Here is a 24817-nt window from a genome sequence, read left to right as displayed (position 1 = left end):
TCCTGCGGTATGTTATACTGAAGAGACTCAGTGAATACACAGCATGTTTTGTACATATTCTCTTTTTTTACACAAACCGCATATTCGTATAGTTACTGGTCTGTATCTAGTTTTCTCCCTTAATAGGCCATCTAGCAGACCCTTCCAAATCACTTCTTATAGAGTTGTCTCACTTTTATTAAACGGTGCAGACCATTCCCTTGCATGGATGTACAACAACTTATTAGACCGACCCCCTATTGACTCAGGTTGTTTTCAAATGTTTTGACATCACAAGTGATGCTACAGTGACCAGCCTTATACACATGTCACTTGGGACACATGAGTAAATCTTTAGGTTGAATTCCTAGAAGTAGAACTGCAGGTCAAGGATGTGGACATTTTAAATTGTGATCTAGTGCCAGCCTGCCCTCCTGCAAGGTGACACTAATTTACATTCCCAGCAGCATTGCTGCAGGGTGTTTATGTCCCCTATGCCAAGCCACTGAAACGTTTTTCTTATGCCTTTGTATGGAGGATGCTTCGTCCTCACATTCACATGCTCACATGCGGGGCCCAAGCGCAGTCCAGGCCTATGTACCTCCCAAACCTCTCCCCTCCCCGTGATGCCGCCTCCTCACCCAAACTCTGTGGTGCCAAGAGCAGGGGCTGCAGCATCTTTCCATGATCTCCTGATGTTTTCCCTTGGGGAGAATTAAGTAACAACCAGAATAAACGAAACCACAAGAAAAATGTCTGGTGAGAGCTGGGTTTATAGCTTAAAAATGGATTCTGCTAGGAAAGAGTGGCATTCTAAAAACTGGAAAATGAATCCAAGTGAACTATTCCCTGCTCTTCCATTTAAATTAGCCCTGAGAGGGCTCCACCCCCAAGTTTAATCATGATTAAGAATTCCCTCCTGCCATGATTCTATCACTTTAAAAAGAGTGGAACTTCAGCTTGATAAGTAGAAGTTTTTAGGATCAGCTAGATGGTATAGTATCATTCCTGATGGGTGAATAACCAAGTACATGGCCACACCTGGTTCTGCGTATGATAAGGAACAGGTTGTCTGGAAATCCAAAACTGCCAGAGCTCAAGTTAGAGGGACAAGAGTTGGCTGGGACACTCTGTGGAAGCCCACGCGAGCACATTCTCCGAGAGGCAGCCCTCAGTGTGCAAAAGGGGGAGGCCAACTGGAGGCTCCCTGAAGATTTTTTCCAGCATTACTAGTCTGCAATTGAGTACAATACTCTAATTTTATAGGTAGAAGAAGCGAGATTCAGAGCTGCCACGTGAAGTACCCAGTAAGAGAGCTAACGTGTACATTCTCTTATACTTGTGCGAAAAACCTACTGCAAAGAAAGCTTCAACCGTGCTCACATGTGTCACTCTTCCCTTTCCATACGTCTGCTCACCTAGACCTTGTTATCAATACATTCTGTTACAGTGGTGTATGGAATGAGTATTCTCTTATCTCAAAAAACAGTACAGATCGCTGAGAAAAAGTTAAGTATCAAAAAGGAGAGAGACTATTTCAATTCCGTTTGTGCTGGCTACCTATGAATTCGGGCATCTACTTTTTCCCTATTGATCACTTTTAGATGGAGCATTCAGTCACACTAGTAAGCAAAGAAGTGTATATTAAAACAATAAGGAGATATTATTTTTATATGTCAGTTTGGCAGATCTGAGAAGAAATATAACACTTGGATCTCTTGATGGCAGCTCGTATTTTCAGGTGGAGACAAGGAGCAGGGATGCCCCCTGCCTGCCTGCGTGTGCCACTTGCACAGCAAGCCTGCCAACAGCCAAGCCTCCACCCTTTCTCTGCTGGCTCAGGGGAGACCAAACGGAAAAGGATCGAAACTGCACCAGTATAATGTGAAAAGGATTACAAGTCCTGAACTGTTCAAAGCGCAGTGTGGAGCATTAGCTGCATTTAGAATCTGCACTCAGTGACTGAAGCTGAAGCATGCTTCTAGCCAGGGCAGCTCCGTATATCGTGAAACCCAGACTTGTGGATCTCAGCATTTATTTGAAAAGTGAGTATGCATGAGAATCACCCAGGCAGCTTGTTAAAGTTCATCTTCCCAGGTTACATCCCCAGTTGTTCTGATTCAGCAAGTGCAGAATGGGCCCTGGAATTTGCATTTTAATAGGCAGCCCAGATGATTCTCATGCAGACAATCTGAAAACCATACTTAGACACTGATCCGTGGACACCAGCGAGGCTATGAAAGATGAGGTCCCATCACATGCAGGCACATTGCTATAACTCATCCATTTGCTCATGCTTTCATTTAATAGATACATATTGAATGTTTGGCCTGTGCCTCCACACAAACATAAAGGGAGGGAAAACACATCTTGTGGTGCGCACGGTCTAACAGGAAGGAGAGAAGAATACCAACTGTCCTGGGACAGCATGGGGTTGGGGGGAAACACAAGCATTCTCAGGGCACAGAGGAGAGTGCCTGCCCCAGACAGCATCCGGGGAGGGGCGGGCAGGTGACATCAGAGAAGTGGGTCCCAAGGACGTGACCCCAAGGCTGAGGTTGGGTGTTGAGATGATGAAAACAGAGGAGAAACTTGGCAAGGTACAAAGTCTTGAGCCAGTTGGACACGTTTAGAGATTATAAGTCGTTCTGTATAATTAGAGTAAAAAGGCAGGTGTGTGTGTGCACACACTCGCGCACTCATGTAAGGGTAAGGGAAGCAAGTCCAGGGAAGCACAGGGCCAGCTCAGAGTGGCCCCGTGCACAAAGTATGCCAAAGAGAGTCTCAGAAGGTGTTCAGTAGGGATGACATGCGCAGCTCTGCATTCTAGAAAGTTACTCGTGGCGACTCACCCGGGGGGGAAGTTACTATGTGCAAAGGTTAACACAGTTCTTTGCCTTCTACAAATGACTTCAGCTAAAAATACCTAGGAAGGGCTTGATGCTGCTCCCTGCTGTTCAGAGCAAAATTATCTCCCTGTGAGCTGATTTCATTTCTAACAAGGTCAAACTAATATTTTACATTGAGTTTGTATAAAAAAAAAATGTTTAGTTTTTCATATAATTAAAAAGAACAGCAACAGTAAAAAACAACTCCCATGTGAGTTCTAACTCTGGACTGGGCCTGGAAGCACATTTTTTTAAGTGGAGACTCACTTCACTTCTGTGAGCAGCTCTGTGGAAGGGGGGACAAGGGACCGTCCCCAACCACGCAGTGGCTGACACAAGCCCACAGTTAACATACATTAAATAAACCACTCCTCATGTCAAATGGAGCTGTTTGCAGAGAAATGTGTTCATGGTTCTGGGAATCATTAATCAATGACGCAAAAGTAGCACAGAATAATTACCATCCCAGGTATCGCTACAGGCGATCAGAGCTCCAATGTTCTCGCAAAGAAATGAGTTAAGCTGCTGCCATTCCCAGCTCCAGGTCTGCCTGCTTCCCCCAGGGGCCTCTGTGGGGACAAGCCATCCAGAAGTCTGGAAGGAGATGTGCCCCAGAGTCTCCTGGGCTGCATCGGCAAAGACCACGAAAGCAAACACTTCTGAGACGGCAGGGGAGGAGGAGCCAGGGCTCGCCACGGGCTGCCTGCCCACTTTACGTGATGGCCACTTGAAGGCAGGAGCTCCGCGCTTTCTGAGCCTGGGCGCACACCCACCACGTACACCCTGCTGTGGGTGTGCTTTCACTTAGAAAAAGCACAAGACCTAAAAGGTCTTATGGAGACTTCTTAATTAGGGGAATTCTCAGCTTACAACAATACTTGCCTCAAAATGTTTCAACACAAGCAGAAAATATTAGTCTGGGGAAATGCAGAAAATAACCACCTACTTGCACACCCACACACACACACACACACACACACACACACACACCCCTGCCGCGGTCAAACCCTCTATATGTTTGCTTAAACACGTTCATGGTTCTAGGGTCAGTGCAACAATCCTCCCTCCCTCGACTTCCAGTTCCTGTCCTCGACAGTAAGTAGAATGACCAAGGATTAAGGAGCTGGGGCTAAGTCATGTGCAGGCAGGCAGGCTGGCACGTGCGTGTCACGCTATGTCCTGGCGGAGACGCCGTGCACGGTGAAGAACCTGGAGGCCTGCCTGCCTGAGGCGGCATTAACCAGAACCTTTGCAGAGGAAGCAGAGGGGTCCTGGAGCCAACATGTCCAAGGCCAATACAGGAAGGTTGCTGAAGAACAGGGTGGTGGAGAGTTTATGTAACTTGCCCAACATAGTAGGCTAGGAGCTAGGAAAAAGAGGGAAAAACACACAAACTTGGAGTAAGACAGAGCTGAGATGAAATACGAGCAATTCCAGTTAGCAGCCTCTCTAGGCTTTGGTTTTGCCATCTTTAAGTTGAAAATGATAAAGCCTCCTTCACAGGGCCCATGGTGAGACTCGATGAGATGTATGAAAAGCACCCAAAGCAAGTGCTCCAGATATAATAGTAATAATAATATCACTATTATTAATAATATCGATATTATCAATATTGATAATATCGATATTATTAATAATAATAGTAATAATAATATCACTATTATTCTGCCAATAATAGTGATAAACAAAGAGCAGAATGAGGCTCTCCATCCAGTCTGAGCACTTGCCCTGTGCCAAGCTGCCCTCCTGGGCATGAACTGTTGGCATCTTCTTCCTTGGTGGTGGTGGATTTTCAAGGCAGCCAGGCCTGCTCCGCCACGCCTTACCTGCTCCCAGAGGGGCTCCCCCAATGAACAAGGTATGCCCAAGGCATGCCACCCCTCAGGCCAGTTCCCGAGGTTCTCGAGAGCAGACCCATGTCACTGCGGTGGGCAGGCTGCCCACGCCTGGAGCCCCTACATTGCAGCAAGGCACACTGGAGCGGGGGGCTCCCCATGGACGGTCCATTGATAAAGCTGTGTTCTCCAGTTCAGCAAATCTTTCCAGAGCACAGATACTACGAGTCAGGGAAGGGAGAGACAAGAATGAATTCCAGCCTGTCCCTGCCTTTAAAGGCATCACAGGAAGACTCAAGAATAATTACAGAGCCGTGTGACGAGGAAGATGCTGGCAGCAGAGTGAGCAGAGGGCTGTGGGCGGCCCGTCGCTATGAGTGCTCTGGGGACGGACACATCAGCACAGGCTCACCCAGGAGGGGGCCTCTGGTTGCAGGGGAGTGGTGAGTGGGTGGGCGTGAGGCTGCAATGATCTGGCTAGTAGAGGTGTGGGCAGTGGAGGGGGCCACGTCACAGGGCCCGCTCCACAATGAGCTCTGCAGCCCAGACCCGACTCAGCCCACTCTTCCAGCCCGTGGATGTCCCTGAGTTCCCAGGCCTGCTTCCCTATGCTCCTCTCTGCCTCAGGCTTTAAATTCAGGGGACTCACCACACATCAATCAAGGCCCCAAACCCAGCAACTTCCCTCTTTCCCACAAAATGCTGTATTTTGTAGTGGACAGAGAACCCTAGATGGGCCCCATCCCAGCTGGTCGGGTTTCTCGTGGGCTCTACTCTGACCCTCTGCACATCCTCCACCATCTCAGCAGGAAACAGACCCACTCAGACCTGGATTCTCCCACTTTGTCCAAGCTCAACACTTGCCCAACCTCCACAGTTCCTGGCTTCACAGGCTCCCAGGTGCATCCTGGAAGCCCTGGAAGCCGGCTGGGGCTGGGTTTAAACAGGAGCGTTTCCTCATTTGCACTGACAGACCCTTTCCCACTTCCTCAGGGCCATGGCTTAGGTACCAGGGTTCATACCCCACTCTTCCCTCCTTCTTGGAGAGAACAAATGCTAAGGTACCATTAAAAGAGCCACAATCACAGTGATAAGAGCAGATACAAGCCACCGAGAGCTCCTCTGCACTGATTTGGGGCAAAGACACGCAGTGTAGGTGGGATTGGGACCAGGCTAGAGCCTCTGTCCACCTAGCCTCCTGGGAGCCTGTCCCCATGTGACCCTGGCCAGTCTCTTAGACCTGCTTCTTCAGGGAGTAGGTGTGTCTTGTTCCAGTGACCTTGTAGGAACTCAGGCTGAATTGGAAAAGAATCTCTCACAGTTTACCGTGAAGTCAGAGGCAACAAGCACAACCCAACGAAATGGATCAAAACAACTCATGCAAAGAACCAACGTCTTGATAATGTCAAGAATCGCCTGGCCTTGCCCTGCCTAGTCCCTTTGTGCCCCTCCCCCCAACCTCGTGTGGCCCCTCCCAGCAGGTAAGGGGACACCAAGCACTAAGATCCTGCCTCAGACCCTGCTGCGTTTCACATGCTCCTGTCTGCACAGCCTGGAGTCCCTGCCACCACAGTGAGCCACATGTGGCATTCTGACAGCTTCCTGCTGTGTGACATGGAGATCCAGAAGGACTGAAGTTTAAGTAAGAGGCAGGGGAAAACGAGAGAACAGCCGCTCCCTGCTCCTGACCTGCCTCTCAGAGGCTGGGAAAGTCAGTCACCTGTGGGCTTCAGGCTCTGGCTCCCCCAACAAGACCCCGGAGTGAAGTGTTGCTGGGTGGGACAGTTAGCAAAAATAAGACTCGCAGAGACCAGGACAAGTACCAAAGGCAAGAACCTGCTGCACAGGCCATGCTGGGACTAGCTCTGGCTGTGACTGTAAACTCCAGACCTCGCCCTCAGCCCAGCCCAGGGAGGACTGGAGCCACCTGGCTGGTCTTGGCAAACACATGGGAGTCAGGCCATCTGCAGAAGCCCTTCTTGGAAGGCGGGGCACGGATTAGGTGACATGTGGACCCTCAGTGATAGCAGATGTGGCAGGCAGTATTTGGGGACAAAGATGTCCCCCAAGAGCCTCATCCCTGATTATCCCATCATATACTAACCTAGGTGCTGCTTGAAGGGCTTGAAATTATTTTTCATTCCAGATGAAATTAAGGTTGCAAATCAGTGGACCTTAAAATAGGGAGATTATCCTGGGTTATCTGGTGGGTCCAATTCCATGAGACCTTAGCAGCAGAAGAGTTGGTGGGAGAGATTCAATGGAAGAGGGAGGCAGAGGGGAGATGAGGGGGAGGGATGAGGCAGAAGCAGCTCAGAGAGATCTGTAGTGTGAGAAGGCTACTGCAGCTGGCCTTGAAGAGGCAGGAAGAGAGCCACAGGCAAGGCATGTGGGTGGCCTCTAGAAGCAGAGAACGACCTCTGGCTGACAGCCAGCCAAGAACCGGGAACTCAGTCCTACGGAAGCGGGGAACTGAATTCTGCCAACACCTGAATGAGCTTGGAAATGGCTTCATCCCCAGAGCCTCTAGAAAGAAACGCAGCCCTGCCAACACCTCGGTTTCAGCCCTGTGAGACTCTAAGCGGAGAACCAGCTGAGCCATGTTGTGCTCAGACTTTTGAGATAATAAATGTGTGCTGCTTTAAGTCACCAAGGTTTTGGTAATTTGTTATGGCAGCAGTGTAAAATTAATACACCAAATAAAACCAAAGCATTGCCATTGCTCTCTTCTTATCAAAAGGATGAAAAGAGCCAATATGGAGACAATATATAACCCAGTATTTCTTTACCCTATCAGGAAAGTAGGAAGGGATGGCTGGGGTTTGGTTTTAATCTGTTTAATATGCATCTATCATATCAGGATTTCTCACCTTGACACTATAGGCGTCTGGGACTGAACAATTATTTTCTGCTCTTCTGAGCATTGTAGGATGTGAAGTAGCATCCCTGGCCTCTGCCCACTAGATGCCAGTAGCAACCCCTCCCCACCAAGTCATGACAACTAAAAATGTCTCCAGACATTGGCAAATGTCCCCTGGGGGGGGGGGGGGGGGGGGGGGGAGGGCGCCCCCCGCTGCCGATGGCGGGGGGGGGGGGGGGGGGGGGGGGCAGGGTAAAGCTGCCCCCTGCTGAGAATCACTGCTTTACATGATCCTTTAAGGGCATAAGGCAAAGAAACGTTTTAAGAGTAAGAAAGCATTGATCTCTTAGCTGTTTTCAATTGACTAGGCATTTACTAAATATCCATTTACCTATATGAACATATATGATATGTTCAAACTGTTATCAGCTGTTAGTACTCGGCAGCTGGATACTGTGGCTATGTATACACACATATATAAATATATATGTATATGTTACATATGTTATGTTTTATATCCATTTTTTAAACTTTCACACATTAGACTACACTACTTCCATAATCAAAATAAAATGAACGTGACTATAATAAATCTTCATTCATCGGTGTTTGCAGAAAGGCTTCTCCAGGCATGCCTGAGGTTAGGCGCCTGGGGGTCCCTCCATGAAGGAGCATCAGCTCTGCTGAGAGGCAGAAGGTGAAGTGGTGAAGGTTAGCCTGTATGTCAGGAGCAAGGGCAGGTGGAGATGCAGTGGGCAGTAGAGACAGGGATGAGGGAGAGACCAGCTCTCCGGGTTTCAGATTGGGGACCAGTCATGATGGGCTTTGGAGAGTCAGCTGCTAGGAGTCTAGCGTGCAGAGCACCACAGACAGACAAACCAGCATGAGCAAAGGCATGGTGGTGAGGTGTGATGGGGACTTGCAAATGTGCTCTCTGGCTGAAAGCTGTGGGTTCAGCATGTGCAAGGACCTTGTTGTTCCAGGATTGTTTTGATTGAACTGCTACCCAAATCTGAAAGCAGCTAAACACTCGGCAGAAATTCTAGTCACCCATTTGGCCAATGCACTTCAAGCCAGCCCTTTTACCCAACCCCTGGAAGGAGTAAATCCCAGTTTGACACCCTCCAGGAGTCTCTGCAAAGAATCTGCCCCTGGAAAGGACATGCTTCGGCTTCTGCACGTTGCTCACACCCATCACAAGCTCTCGGAGCTTGTCACTTGCTCCTGGATACCCAGGCTGCTTACTCAGTGGCCCGTAGTTCAGCTCCACTCTCCTCCACCCTGCAGCCAGACTAGCCCTCAGCTCTCATGCATTCATCTCTGGGTAGCCCCTGCATGTCTTGCCAGCCCCGCCCTGCCTGCTCCTCTGTTTTGCTGGGGCATCTTCTTCACTTACATCCCATACAGAAGAGTTGATGGAAGAGACAGATGGAAGTCTACCCAGCCCTTAAACCACTCAACCTTTGGAAAGGGAAGAGAATTAGTCTTTAATGAGCCACCTCATGTGTGCTGGGTGCTATGCTAGTCACTTTGCTTCCATTATCCCATTTAAGCCTTATGAGAGTTTTGTGAAATGGTTGCTGTGCACTCCATATTAAAGATGAGAATAACTAACTGAGGCTCATGAAGGTTAGGTAGCAGGCCATTTAATATGTGGCCAAGCTGGGAGTTTTAGCTCAGGTCCGTTTTACTTTAAGACATGTGCTTCATCTTTCATACTTTCTTAGACTTGTGTAAGAGGGCCCTTCCCTGTTCCTGTACTTCAGGGGGACCCCCTGACCCTCTTCCAGTCATACCCAGGGGACATGCATGCACGCCAAGAGCCTGGGCTCCCACAATCCAGCTCCAGGCATCCGCAACAATGGATTTCCCTGCTAACTGGTCCAGCCTGCCTCCTGGCTGTGCATACTGTATCTCCAGGTCCACCCTTCTGAGGGCTGAAGGTGCCACAAGTGTGCTTCCTCTAGGCCTGAGTGGTGGCCAAGGGGAGCTGTTTTCACGGTGAGGAGTGTGGGGGCAGCTGGGACATATGGGTCAGGTGTCCAAACACATCCACCAGGGCCCCTCACTCAGGCATGGGATGGATCCCTCAAGTGGTCAGGCTGTGAGCAGGGGGCCAAGGTGCTGAACTACAAGAAGGTCAAGAATTCTAAATTTGAAACTGGCCCCCCAGGTCATTATAAAGGTCAATATAGGACATTAGAACATATTTCATTTAACAGTTTATTAGCTTGATTTATATTTTCTAAACATTTTCATGCAAGATGTGTGGGCATTTGCACCCTTGCTCTGGGCCCATAAATTCAGAAGCATGCCGTCGCTTTTGCTCATTGATTTTTTTATGGTGAATGGAGCTATCACCTCCCATGTGAGTGCAGAAAGCTTAGTTCTCTCATGTCTGATAACCTTTAAAGAATAATCACGATGGGCTGTGTTACCTTTTCATGATCAAGAAGCTCTTGTAAAATGACTTGTCTCTCCCGACACAGTTCCAAGAAATCTTCAGAGTGCAGGCTTTCGTGTAAGGCGGGGAAGAAGGTCAGCTGGGTGCAGTCTACTGCCTCATCTCTCTCGCTCTCAGCTTCCTTTGGTGTCACTTCATCTGCAGCAGTAAAAAGGGACATGTGGTTTGTGCAGGAGCCACCTGGAGTCACGAGGGACAGTGCACAGCCTGGGCTCGAGTCCCTGGGAGGAACTGCAAGGTTTCAGGGCAGCCGTGAATGATGTGGATCCCAGCGTGTCCCTCACTGTTTCTGAAAGTGGACACACCCCTCTGACCCTATCATGTGGTGAACACACCTGCAGGTTGATTCACTCGGGAAGATGTACCCGGGCCTGGCTGCTCTGCAGCTCTCCAGTGACCACAGGGGATGTTTCAGATTCACCTTCATTAATCAGTAAAGCAATTTCCTAGAGGGTCGCAGAGGGTCACCCAAGATTTGCTTTTTCTGAACTTCACTTTATTCACTTTTTGTTTTCTTTTTTTTTTTGGCCACACCAGGCGGCATGCCGGGATCTTAGTTCCCTGAGCAGGGATCAAACCCACGCCCCCTGCAGTGGAAGTGCAGAGTCTTAACCTCTGGACCGCCAGGGAGGTCCCCTGTTCACTCTTTCAAGAGTGGGTTTTTTTCCCCTAATTATGGAAATACTATCTTCTTAATGTAAAAAACTTGGAAAACCCATGAAATTGTGAGAAATTAAAAATGAGAAATAAAACAAGTATCACCCGTGCGCCCAGAGAGAGTGCTAATAACAACAGCTCTGTTTAGTGAGCACCTTCTCTGTGCTGGATATTTGAATGACATTTTTCATCCAGTCCTACCTAGGTTGTAGAGTCCATTCCATCCTCACTTTGCAAATGAAGAAACTGACAAAGGCTTTATTTTGCTCAAGGTCATACGGCTACTAAGAACTAGAGGCCGAATCTGAACCAAGTCCCTCTGAGTCCAGAGGCTGATCTTTTTATCTCTAGGCTGTTTGTCCTCCCTGGCCACAATTTGGCTTAATTCTGACATGACATCTTCTTTGTACATACATGTATATGTACACACATAACGTCATTTCTGACATGGTAAGAATTATACTGAATTTATAGTTTTTCTTTTCTAACTGTTTTGCTCAAGATTACACCATGAGCACTTTCCCATTCCATTAAAAGTTCTTAGAAAGCAACTTAAGTGGCTGTAATAATCTATTGTGTGACTCTTCCATAATTACCCAACTCACCTTTTTTTTGCGGTACGCGGGCCCCACTGCTGTGGCCTCTCCCGTCGCGGAGCACAGGCTCCGGACGCACAGGCCCAGCGACCATGGCCCACGGGCCCAGCCGCTCCGCGGCACGCGGGATCCTCCCGGACCGGGGCCCGAGCCCGTGCCCCCTGCATCGGCAGGCGGACTCTCATCCACTGCGCCACCAGGGAAGCCCCACCTCTTATTTTTTAGAGATACAACTAGTTTCTATTTCTACACTACCAAAATCCACTGTGCTGCAATCATTTGTGTGCACATCTAGACTTATTTCCAAAGGATGCACTCCTGTGCATGTGCCTTTGGGTGCCAGCTAAGTACACACCTGTGCGGATCTCTAGATTTTTCTCCTCCCCCCTGTCCTGGGTGTCCACCTGCGTGGAGCAGCACATGGCTGAAAGGTCAGGGTGCTACTGGACATCTTCTTTGTGGCAAGATGCTCATCTCTTTGACCTCCTCCCCGCCTGGGAACCTCACACTTGGATGAATGTAAGTGCCTGCTGCTCACAGCAACATCCATCAGAGGCTTTTCCTCAGGCAGAGAAAACACTGTGTAGATGCAGGCACCCAGGAAGGCATGCTGAAGAATCACAGCCCTTTCTTCTTTGACTGAGCTCCCTACTGGGAGTTGGGGGTCCATGCTGGAAACATGGAGGAGGCCTGGGATCATAGGTGACCAGAGGCCCTGCATATAGGGGACGAGGGGACTTAGCAGCCCATGGCCCTAGGCCACATAAAATCAAACACCTGCTTTCTACCGCTGTACCCTCTGCAGCCACCCATTTTGAGAAGGGAGAGCAGGCAGAGTCTCCTTCTGATCTTAGGGTTATGGGGCTTGGGATGGAAAGAAGAGAAGCCAAACTATGAGTGTTATACTGTCATCCCAAGTGCCAAGTGGGACTCCCCAAGTCAGCCTGGGGTCAGAGCTCAAGATCCTCACTTCTGGGCTTTGTTACTGCAGACTGACAAGACAGCAAGCTCCACGCAAAATCCGGTGCTAAGGCACTAAATGAGACAAGTCTGATCAGCTCTAGGAGGCTGTCACTTGGTTAAGGATATGATATAAGCTGCAGCCTAGGATACAGTGAAACTCACAGACAGAGAGTGTCTGAAACAAAAGGCAGAGTCTTTGGCAGAAACACAAAATCTGAAATATAGTGTATGTGTCTGTGTGTGTGTTTGGTATGTATTTGATGTGTTCGGGCCAAAATGACCTCTGAAAATAAACTAGATTTTTAGCATATCAACTCAACCAAATTCCTCCATGAGTATTATACAAAGGGTAAGCATAAACATCAACAATGATTCAAAGTGCTTTTTTAAATTGGAGAAATAACAATGACCATCATATCTGTCATTTTCACAATCAGAGAACTCAGCGTTAAGTATTAAATATCTATCCCATCCAATTTTGCTCTAAAATATTTTCCTATTTTCCTCCTAGGTGTTTTGGGTCACATACTGAACATGTATTAGTATTTGGGGGGGCACTTTTGAGGTTTCCCTCGTATAGGAAACTGACAGGATAGTTTCCCTGAAAAAAATTATTACTGTTGCAACCTAAATACAAAATTCTTCCCCCAGTGGAGTGTTCAGGTCTGGAATGGGTCCCTCTTCATTCTGGAGAGCAGAGTGATGAAAGGCCTTGCACTCCCTACTCTAGACTTGCAGCATTTTCTTCCCACAATATATTAACTTCATATCTTTAAGGAGATGTTAAATAAAACCAAGAATTGGTTTAACTGTTAAATAAAAATACAGATAAATTGAATACCTTGGTTTTCAGCATTTAACTGAGAAATATCACCATTTCTGTCCTGACTTTCCTGAAATAAAACCAGAGAAAAGAGAAATTAAATCCTGGATACCTATGGGCCCCACCCCCCCATTCCACAGATTCACAAACACATACACACACATGCATATGGCTCCTTCAAATCACTCATACACTCAAGACTCAAAGGCAAGGGGAGCAAAATGCCAAATCCTAAAGGACCACAATAAAATGCAAGTATTAATGTTCCTGAGTCAAAGGGGAAAAAACCCACAATCTTCCATTAAGTAGGATTTACAGTAATTACCAAAGATTATGTCAAATGGGAGTAGAGAGTATCCTGGCTGTCTGTGGTATGGGCCACCCTGGAGAGGGGACCAGGGACAGGGTCTGGGGCTGGACAGCCCAAGAGACCAGAGTCTAGGTTCCACAGCCAGCCTTCGTCCTTGACATCAGCACCACGGGCAGGCTTATTTTTCCTGCCTCCATTTCCTAAGAAATGTATTGAGGGAAAAATACTATATATCACCAGATGTTTACAGACAATACACTCAAAACTAAAACGTCTACTGAATAAATGAAATATAATTTTTTCATTAGGTTTTATAAAGGATTTAATGTGGGTAAAAGATTCTGAGGTTACAGACTAGAGAAGAAGCCCAACATTGTAACTCAGGATGAATGCAGAAGGAAATGTCTTGCGTTCCAGGGTCTGGAAAGGCTGCTTTTCAGAACATCTTAAAGCAGAATTGTTCAATGAGGACATGAAATGCTATTAACAGATCCTTCTGTATCCACTACCAAGCCAAGGACGGTTCCTCATCATTTAAAAGGCAAAAATGTAAGTTTGACAGAGAGTCCAAGCTTCATTACAGCAAACACCTGGGGACTGTCCAGATTCCGTTGCCTGGGAATCCAACGCAGCTTCAGTGTCATTTGGACGAAGCAGGTCACTGGCTCAAGCTTGCAGAAATAGCTGAGTTCAAGATATTTCCATTGTAAGACTTGATATGGGATTTGCTTGCACAGTAATACCCATAGAAGGGCTGGCTATGACTGCTCTATGACACATAACTTGTACAAGAGACAGTGCCCATCACGTGGCTCTTTTCAAACGCTGGCATCCAGACCATTCTAATGGACTTTTATGGATGTCAGCGTGGTACTGGGTCAGTGGTGTATATATGAACCACTCACTCACTTATTTTTTGCATTCATTCAGGCTGTAGTTATAGCATCCCTTCTATGTACCTGGGGAGTTAGTGATTCTTTCCTTCTGTTAAACAGCACCAAGAATGCATTACAGCACTCCTACAGTGAACTGCACGCATTATCTCTCCTATCTGTCCATGCCAAAGCACTCCTGATGGAAACAACATCAGATGGAAAAGCTAAGGAGACACCTCCCTAGACACTGCCTGTCTGGAAGCATCCTGTCTTGTTGCATCTAATTCTTACCTTGAGCCTTTCTCGACTCAGGGCCTCCAGCGGAGACAAGCGTCTGATACGTTTCCTCATGCGAGCTGGTCCTTCTCTCCAGTCCAGTTCCCACCGGGAGCAGGGTGTGGCTTCTGCCATCTGACGCCACAAGCCCAGCTCCCCAAAAAGCTGCTCCTGGATCCTGGCCCAGGCGTTGGCTGCCTTGGTTTTGCCACATCTCCGCCTCTGAGAAGCAGAAGTACAGCGTCACCTCTGGACACATCTCCTCACCAGCCTGGCCCCAAACCTCCTGGGGTGAACAGACCAAGCCCCCCATAATTGCCTGAGGAAAATCACCTCTATAGGCAGCTCCAAGCACCTTCAGGGTGTACTCTCTGGAGCTAGGACCAGGCCAGGAGAAGAAATCAGTTTTTCAGCTTTGAGACCATTTAATTCAGCTTCAAGGAGAAAAAAAACCCTCTGCCCTTTGGCCCACAGAGCCTCGTGACTGCTGGGTGCTGTGCAGAAAGTAACAGGTCCCAAAGGTCCCCATGCTATTCATCAGAGAACTGGACGGCTATTTGGTAGAATGTACACAGAACCTCACCACAGCCCCTACCCTTCAAAATAATGCTGAAAGCCCTCCTTCCAGTGTCTGGACTAGAAGTGTGGTGAGAATGTTCAAAGAAGCTAAAACCTTTGACGTTAATGAAAATTATCCTTCCTAATATCTATGAAATCCTCATAGCTTGCATACATAGCACTTGACTGTTATACCTTCTGCTAGAGTATAACTCAAACCTTTTACAAAATACATCGACACCCCTAAATTGCTTTTGTATGCCACATTGAAGTTTCCTACATCATCTATCAAGGAAACATTTCAATTCAGTTTGGACAGCAGAATCAACTTTGTCTGCAGGGTGAACTTTTCTATCTATTCAAATATTTGATGGTATGTGCCCTACATCTTAATTTTTCAGAAAACTGAAAGGTGAAAGTGCTAAGGACAAGAAGCACAGACCTCACAAAAGTAACATAAAGAGAAAAGAAACTCATTGTCATGTACGAGGCTGAGCCTCTCACCTGCTCTATCTCGTTTCCTCTACACAATGACACCATAAGTGAGTCTTGGAACTTGTAAGTACTTTCTATTATCCTCATGAAGGAACCAAGTCTAGGAGAGGAGAAGTGACTTCCCCAAGGACCAACAGGTGACCAAGCTAAGACTGAAACCCAGCCTGTCTAATTCCAGAGCCTTCACTTCAGCCTGCGTGCTTGATTCCTTTCCTAGGGCCCTGGTATCACTTCATTAAGTCGTGATTTCTGCCAGTATTACTTCAAAGACTGGCAGACTTAGATCTAGACCATTTTGAATGGGAAAATCGTTCTCAGAACCTGAAAATTCTCACAAAAACATGAGAGATGGTATAGTTCTAAGTACTTGGTCTTTGGTGTCAGATGAACCTGGGCTGCCACAATGTTTCTGCTCTTCACTAGCAGTTTAATCTGAAGGAGACTTAACATCCTCATCAGTCAAATTCAGTTAGTAATATTACCACCATAATAAAACCATGGGTTTATGTAAGGATCAAATGAGACAATATTTTCCAGAGTTTAATACGGTGCCTTACCCAGCTTAAGCAGTTGGTATTATTATTGTGAATAAAGCAAATTCTATTTCAAAACAAGATAATTTTGTTTCTCCACAGTTCTTAAATTCATATCCTAAATAGTTATAGCATTTTACAAGTACGCCAATTGTTTAATAAAAAACTCCAGAAAAATGATGACTATCCAAAGCCTTTTATAGGGATTTGGTTATATGAAATGAACACGTGTTTGGGGACAATATTTCAGCTCCTGGGAGGTTGCTGCTGCATCTGTAGTTCCATATTGAGCTTCACAGAGGACGGACAATCCCAAGCTACTGGGTTGTTCATCCGGGGTTTCCAATTAGTCTTTTAAGAGCATCCCTTCCACCCTAAGGCTCCACCTATGCAAGCTAGAGGTTCACAGCTGCCTGAGTCTTCATCACAGGGCAAACGTGTTGCCTGCATATCTGCAGCTAGACAGATGTGTGTCAGGGATAAGATCCCTCATTCATCCCTCAGAGATGAATGATTGTTTAGTCCATGATGGAAGGCTGTATGTGGTCCCAAGACAAAGGACATGAGATGACTGAATAAGCGAAAGTCCTGAGCTCCTGCACCCACAAGGTGTTCTGTAATGCCCATGCTTCTGCACAAGGTAAGGTCCCCATTCAGTCCAAACCTCGAGTGGGCCAAATGCCACACCAGACACAGGGGCAGGGATGCTGGTGTATCAGAGGCAGCTATGATTCTCGGCTGAATAGAAGCTCTTGGGTAGCATCACTGAGACTTTCCTCTTGGCAACCAGACCGTCCCTACTTTCAGTTCCCAGTGCTGGGGTGCAGCTGACTCCAGCCCTGGCTTCAGTGGGTGATGAATGGTTGTAGGATGGGCTACTGAGCATCATTCTCTGGGATTGGAACTGGTTGTTTCTAGAGCCCGTATAGAGCAGACTGCAGAGAGGTGGATGTGTACACGTTCAGGGCTGCTTACCTTGCGCTGGCCAACCTTATGTGCATCAGGAAAAGGCACCTGATGTATCTGCATTGAGGCATACCCAGCCTACAGGCACGCCTCTCAGCAATGAGACAGTCCCTTTGTGCAAGTTACATAATTTCCCACCCTTTATATGAGCCCTGCCTGGTTCCAGGATGTACAGACTGGGGAGCAGAGCATGAGTTCATGCCAGCCTCAAATGCTCTCTCCTCCATGTGCTTCGTTACCTAAAACATATTAGTAATCTCATACACTTGTGTGTTTAATGTTTGTGTGAACATGTGTTTGTGTGTGTGTATGAAAAAGAGAGAAAGAAAAGAAAGAGAGGGAGAGAGGAGGCAGATTCCTTAAAGCAGAGTTTGAATACTTGGATCCAGCTCTTCTTGAACTGTGATGTTCTCCTGGATTTTTCAAAATATTTCGTGTGTTGCCTAAGCCAGTTTGAGTTGAGTTTCTGATACTTACATCTGAAAGACCTGTTACCAAAATGTAATGGATATATAGAGACTGAGCAAGAAATGGAAACAGCCTCTTGGCCCCCAGAGAGCCCAAAAGAGAGGGGACAGAGCAATGCCCCTCACACACTAAAAGAAAGGCCATTTCTGGGGTGGAAGGCATCTTGCACAGAACTTTAAACAGTAAAAGCTGTAATTTTTTAAAAAATACAGACAAAATGAGGCGTGTCTGTAAGGTATGATGAGGACTCAGTATAAGAACAGGTGGCCTGGATATATCACAGAGCAGAGCCAGAGCAGCCGGACCACAGAGAAGAGAACAGATGTAACTGGAAATGGCAAAGGGGCATCTGGGCAGGGCCAGAGCAGAGGCACCTGTTTTCGTCGGCACTTCTGGAGTGATGGGAAATTGGGGAGATTAAATATCAGAATTGCACGATTTGCTGGTGATGGGATGATGAGGTATACTGATGATGCTTGGGTTAGCTTCCAGGGCACTGGGTGACGCTATCTTGTCATGCTGTGAGCACCTGCATCGCCAGTGACCTCTCAGGTTAAGTAAAATGCCCAGTTGGAAAAGTCTTACGCAACCTGTTACTGAGAGCCGTGTGGGCGGGGGCCCTTGAACCTCATTATCTCCACCCTCTTGGAAGGACCTCGCAGAGTGTAATTAGGAGAAGCTGTCCTTGAAGAACATGGCATATTTCACAAGGCTGATTTCTTTCCAGAACTTGGACTTGACTTCTCTGGAAGTGGAGTGGGGCCTTCGTTGGGAAAGTCTACTATACCCCTTAAAAGAAAGCGGGGTGAACACTCCAGACCCCATTATCTCTGGCAGACGGTGATAACACCTGCATTCTTTTAAACATCGAAACGATCTGTCTTAAATATTTAAACACTTGGAAAGTATCCTCATGGATTAGCCTCAAAATGCTGATTTTCTCAAAAATACTTCAATCAACAGTAAAACTCTGTCCCACTTTCTCAAGTACTCTCTGAGCCCCAGTCAGGCCCGCTGCTGAAAATAAGCCAGACTGATGTTCCAGGAGGCTGGACCCTTGCCTTATGGGCTCAGAGCCTCTGCCGAGGTTCTTCTGTCCTTCCCCATTAACCTTCAGTTTTTCAAATTTCAGCAGAAATCCACCAGTTACCACAGAGCACATTTCTCCTAGCCATGACCAAATCTTCCAGGCTTTTCCAACCATAAGAAGAGAAATGGTCAAACTCTTGACTAGATGCTGATTTGATAGTTTAGATAAACAACACCCTCTGTCTTGAAATGGAACAAGCGTGATGGGGATATCCCTAAATAAAGGATGCAATCCTAAATGATTCATCTTACTTTTCCCCCAATGGCAGCTGAATTTAGTAGCCATATTGCTAGTCCTGAATGAAGTTGGTGAATTCAAGTAGTAAGGCACTCACATGCGAGGTCCTGTCCAAGGGGCGCAGATAACACGCAAATATAAGCCAGCAGGACACCTATCCCCAAACTGCCTCTCCCCCCACCCCGGCATGTCTGATAAACTGCCCACCTCCTTATGTAGCACAGCCTGGGAGGCTGTGTCGCTAGTCTGTATGTTTCTGGGGTGCACGCTGGGCATCTCACAAATCCCTATTCGTGGGGGCACGTTGTGGGCGCCCAAACAAGCACATATGGAGGGAACTGGATCAGGTTACTTGGCTTAAGTTGATCAGAGCCTATTCTGTTTCCCTTGAACGTGGGGACTACTGTTTCACCATTCGTTCACACCTCGCCTTACCCCAGGCACACCCAATGGTTCCTTATACCCCACTGCTCCTCTCTTTGTAGTACAACATCCTAGTATTGGCCTTATCACCCTGCTTTAATTTCTTTACTCTTGGTCCCTCTACTGAGTGTTAAGAACCTTCAACCAGACGAGTATCATTATCATCTCTGCCTTTCCTACACCTAGCAAGGCTTTGGCACAGAGAACTTGTAAAGTAAAAATATAATTTGTGAAGTTTTAATTCTATTGTTGTGTTCTATTACTAGCAATCATTTTAGAAAATTTTTAGTAATTTTAACGTCAATAATACCACCTAAAAATGAACTTCTTAGCCATTCATTAACCACATATGGGACATCTATTCCCTGCCAGCCACTGTCTAGGTGTTCCATACTCACTCTTTAATCTTTACAGGTAGGCAGTATTATCCTGTCTTAAAGATGGGGACCCTGAGGCTCAGACTAGGCTCAGTCCTAGGAAGGGGCAGACCTGAGATTCAAATAGAGATGTCCCTGGCATGACAGCCAGTGTTCTTTACCTGGACTGTACAGAAATCACTCCTAGAGAGAGGTTTTCAACATCTAAATCTACCCTCATCAGTGGCAACCCACTGTCCTTAGGAGAACAAGCCAAACCCCTACAGTGGCAGCAAGCCACTCTGCTTGCTCTGGCCCTACCTCATCTTCATTCACCCTTGTCCCTTCCCAGCTCAGATCATCCCAGTCACTTCCTCTTCTTCCAGTTAACTGATGACATCCAGTGCTTTCCCAACTCAGGAGCTTCACACATTCCCTCCCCTTAGTCAAAACCACTTCCTTAAAATACTTTAGCCCATATTCCTCCTTCTTCAGATTTCAACTTAAAGATCAATTCCTTGGAGAGGGCCTCTGATCTGCCCAAATTAAGCCTTCCCCCTGTTATACTCTCCCATTATACTTGTATTTTCCCTGTCTATTGCTCTTTCCAAGTTATAATGATCTATTTATCTGTGCACTTATTTAACTCTCCTTTAGAGTAAGCTACCCGAGAGTGAGGCCCACGTCTGCTGTGTTTACAATCGTGCCCCTAGCTCCTAGCACAGGATCTGAGGCGCCCAATGGATGAATGAGTAGATAAGTGGATGGAAACACTGCCTATCTCCTCAGCTGCTGACAGTGTGGGTCCAAATCCCATGGCACAGGTCATGAAGGTAGGACTGACTCACTGATGACCAATTATTGGCTTAGCCAATTTAGAATTTAAACCAAATGCTCTTATGATTCTTTATTTCAGGTTCAAGGTAGGTTCTGGTCTACTGTGCAGAGAAGGGAATTGCCTTGTTTCTTACCTGTACATGATCTTTGTATAGAGATGCATATAGCTCCTGTCCTTTTCGTCTGTAGTTCTCGATACATGACATGAAGTCCTGGAGAAGAGACAAAACAAGTCACAACTAATAACAGCTGTGATTTTAGGTAAGAACTTCTCTACTCTGACCAGTTGTCGGGGGAAGTAAGAGTTACAGGATTTGTTGGTCAAATCAATCACAACCTCATGAATACATGTACCACCTATGCTGTTACATTCACATACACACTCACATACATGCTTATGGGTTACTTCCACTTCCAGCTACGACGAACTAGCTTGTAGCAGATAAATCTTCCTCCCAAGAAAAACTAGAAAAGCTAGAATATAATAGATAAATTAAAGTGGAATTCTAAAAATGTTCAAGTAACTCACATTTATGGAATAGTGCACCCAACAATAGTAAAATACACATTTTTCAAGCCCCCACAAAATATATACCAAGACAAACTACATGTTGGACCATAAAATAAATCTCAACAAATTTTTTAAAAATTAAAACCTGCAAAATATGTTCTCTGACCATAAAAGAATCAAACTGAAATCAATAACAGGAAATCTCCAAACACTTGGGAACTAAACAATATACTTCTAAATAATCCATGGATCAAAAAGTAAGTCTCAAGGGAAATTTTAAAAAATACATAGTACAGTATGTTTCAAAATTTGTCACATAGCTAAAACAATACTGAGAGAGAAATATATGTCACCGAATGCATGCATTAGAAAAGAGTTAAATTTTAGAAAATCTGAACAGACCAATAACAAATAGGGAGATTAAATTAGTGATCAAATTCTTCTCAAAAAAGAAAAGCCCAGGACCAGATGGCTTCACAGGAGAATTCTATCAAATGTTCAAAGAAGAATTAATACCAAACCTTCTTAAATTTCCAAAAAATAGAAGAAGAGGGAATACTTCCCAACTCATCATATGAGGCCAGCATCACTCTAATACCAAAGTCAGGCAAAGACACCACAATAAAAGAAAATTTAAGAGCAATATCCCTGATGAACACAGATGCAAAAATCCTCCATAAAATACTGGCAAACAGAATTCAACAGCACATTACAAGAATCATATACCATGATCAAGTAGGATTTATCCCTGGGATGCAAGGATAGTTCAATGTATGCAAATCAATCAAGGTGATACATCACATTAACAGAACAAAAGAAAAAAACTCATCACAAAGTTCACTATATATATGTTTTATGTATGTATAAAATTCAGCCTTTAAAAAGAAGGAAATTGTGCTGTTTGCAACAACACAGATGAACCTGAAGGACACTATGCTAAGTGAAATAAGTCAGAACATTGCATCTCACTTATATATGGACTCTAAAATAGTCAAATTCATAGAAGTAGAGAGTAGAATGGTGGTTTCCAGGAGTTGGGGAGAGGCAGAAATGGGGATATGTTGATTACAGGATACAGAGCTTCAGTCATGCAAAATAGTGAGTTCTGAAAACCTAATGTACAGCATTGTGACTCTAGTTAACAATATTGTACTATATATTCGAAATTTGTTAAGAAGTTAGGACTTAAGTGGTCTCATCAGAAAATAAAAGGTAACTATGTGAGTTACTTTGATTGTGGTGATTATTTCACAATGTGTATGTGCATCAAAACGTCAAGTTGTACATCTTAAATATATACAAGTTTACCCTAATATAGATGAAAAGATTTTAAATATTTTTAAATGATGTAACTTTAAAATGTTTTGTATCATAGAGCCTATCTGAAAAAAAAAAAGAGTACAATTTTTAAGTCAATCTAAGATCCCACTCAAGGAACTAGAATAAAAGAGAAAAATAACCCAAAGCAAGCAGAAGTAAGGAAATAATAAAGGTAAGAGCAGAAATCAATGCAATTAAAAACAGAAAAACATGGGGAAAATCATTGAAACAAAACTGGTTCTTTGAAAAGATCGATAAAACTTACAAACCTGCAGAAATACTGACAAAGATAAAAAGAAGACACATATTGCCAATATAAAGAATGAAAGAGAGGCTATCCCTACAGACCCTGCAGTCATCAAAAAGATAGCAAGGGAATATTACAAATAACTACATACACATAAATGTGACAACTCAGATTAAATGGACAAATCCTTTCCAAAAACATAAATTACTATATCTCAACCAATATAAATTATATCATTGGAATAGACTATAACAGTTAAGGAAACTGAATTCATAATTTAAATACTCCCCCCAAATAAATTTCCAGGTCCATATGATTTTGCTTGAGGATTTTACAAAATATTTAAGCAAGAATTAACATAAATTTTACAAAATATCTTCCAGAAAATAGAAAAAATCGGTACACTTCCCAATTTGTTTTATGAAGCTAGCAATACCCTTATACTTTTACACCACAACCAGACAAACAGAGTACAGGAAAATAAAGCTATCTTTCATGAATAGAGATGCAAAAATTCTTTTTTTTTTAAACATCTTAATTGGAGTATAATTGCTTTACAATGTTGTGTTAGTTTCTGCTGTATAACAAAGTGAATCAGCTATACATATACACATATCCTGATACCCCTCCCTCTTGCATCTCCCTCCCACCCTCACTATCCCACCCCTCTAGGTGGTCATAAAGCACCAAGCTGATCTCCCTATGCTATGCGGCTGCTTCCCACTAGCTATCTATTTTACATTTGGTAGTGTATATATGTTCATGCCACTCTCTCACTTCGTCCCAGCTTACCCTTCTCTCTCCCCGTGTCCTCAAGTCCATTCTCTATGTCTGCGTCTTTACTCCTGTCTTGCCCCTAGGTTCTTCAGAATGAGTATGTGTTTTGTTTTTTTTTTTTAAGATTCTATAAATATGTATTAGCATACGGTATTTGTTTTTCTCTTTCTGACTTACTTCACTCTGTATGACACTCTCTAGGTCCATCCACCTCACTACAAATAACTCAATTTCATTTCTTTTTATGGCTGAGTAATATTCCATTGTATATATGTGCCACATCTTCTTTATCCATTCATCTGTCAATGGACACTTAGGTTGCTTCCATGTCCTGGCTGTTGTAATAGAGATACAAAAATTCTTAACAAAATATTAGCAAATAGAACCTAGCAATGCATAAAAAGAATTACATACAATGACCAAGTGGGTTTATTCCAGGAACACAAAGCTTGTAAATACCCAAAAAGCAATCAAGATAATCTACCATATTAGTAGGTTAAAGAAGAAAATGACATGATTATATCAACTGATGCAGAATAGCATCTGACAAAATTCCACACTCATTCATAATAAAACTCTCAGAAAACCAGGAATAGAGGGGAACTACCTTAACATAATAAAGATCATCTACAAAACCCCACAGCTAACATGATATTTAATGTGAAACAATAAATGCTTTCTCTCTAAGACTGTAAACAAAGCAAAGATGTCTGCTTTTACTGCTCTCATTCAACAAATCGCTGAAGTTCTTAGATTTTACACCAAAAGCATAAAAGAAAAAAAATGAATTGGATCTCATCAGCATTAAAAACTTTTGTTTCACAAAAATCCACATAAAAATGATGTAATAGAGCTTCCCTGGTGGCGCAGTGGTTGGGAGTCTGCCTGCCGATGCAGGGGACGCGGGTTTGTGCCCCGGTCCGGGAAGATCCCACGTGCCGTGGAGCGGCTGGGCCTGTGAGCCGTGGCTGCTGAGCCTGCGCGTCCAGAGCCTGTGCTCCACAATGGGAGAGGCCACAGCGGTGAGAGGCCCGCATAACGCACAAAAAAAAAAAGAATGAACTGTTGATACATGCAACAACCTGGATGAATCTGAACAGAATTATGCTGAGTAAGAAAAGACAATCCCAAAAGGGCAATATGAGAACTTCTTGTAGTGATGGAAATGTTCCTTGTTGTGATACTGTATTACAGTTTTGCAGGATGATACCACTGTGGGAAACTGGATAAAGGGTACATGGGATCTCTCTGTATTATTTCTTGCCATTGCATGTGAATCTACAATTTCCAAAATAATCATTATATGTAGTCCTCACCACTAGGAACTCATAGGAGAAAAAAAATCTTCACTTAAGAATGTCATTGATGAGGCTCCCCTGGTGGTGCAGTGGTTGAGAATCCACTGCCAATGCAAGGAACATGGGTTCGATCCCTGGTATGGGAAGATCCCACATGCCGTGGAGCAAGTAAGCC

At 45.0% G+C, this 24817-nt stretch overlaps 1 protein-coding gene across 5 annotated transcripts in view; it reads right to left on the bottom strand.

Annotated features, from left to right (window-relative positions):
* Window positions 1-24817, bottom strand: part of WDFY4 (WDFY family member 4) — a 271838-nt gene that overhangs the window by 83874 nt on the left and 163147 nt on the right. For all 5 annotated transcript variants that reach the window (XR_003002427.1, XM_024739045.1, XM_024739044.1 and 2 more), the window contains 4 exons: window positions 20624-20701; window positions 14542-14748; window positions 13084-13135; window positions 10001-10164 (listed from right to left, as the gene is read on the bottom strand). Coding sequence is in view for 4 of the 5 variants with exons in the window: in XM_024739045.1 (XP_024594813.1) it covers window positions 10001-10164; window positions 13084-13135; window positions 14542-14748; window positions 20624-20701 (501 nt within the window). In the remaining variant the exon portion in view is untranslated. The remainder of the gene's footprint in view (window positions 1-10000; window positions 10165-13083; window positions 13136-14541; window positions 14749-20623; window positions 20702-24817) is intronic.

The sequence above is a fragment of the Neophocaena asiaeorientalis genome, unplaced genomic scaffold (assembly GCF_003031525.2).
Source record: "Neophocaena asiaeorientalis asiaeorientalis breed wild unplaced genomic scaffold, Neophocaena_asiaeorientalis_V1.1 scaffold202, whole genome shotgun sequence".
In the NCBI taxonomy this organism is placed as follows: Eukaryota; Metazoa; Chordata; class Mammalia; order Artiodactyla; family Phocoenidae; genus Neophocaena; species Neophocaena asiaeorientalis.
The sequence above is the reverse complement of the archived record's forward strand: the minus strand, read 5'-3'. Positions and strand labels throughout refer to the sequence as shown.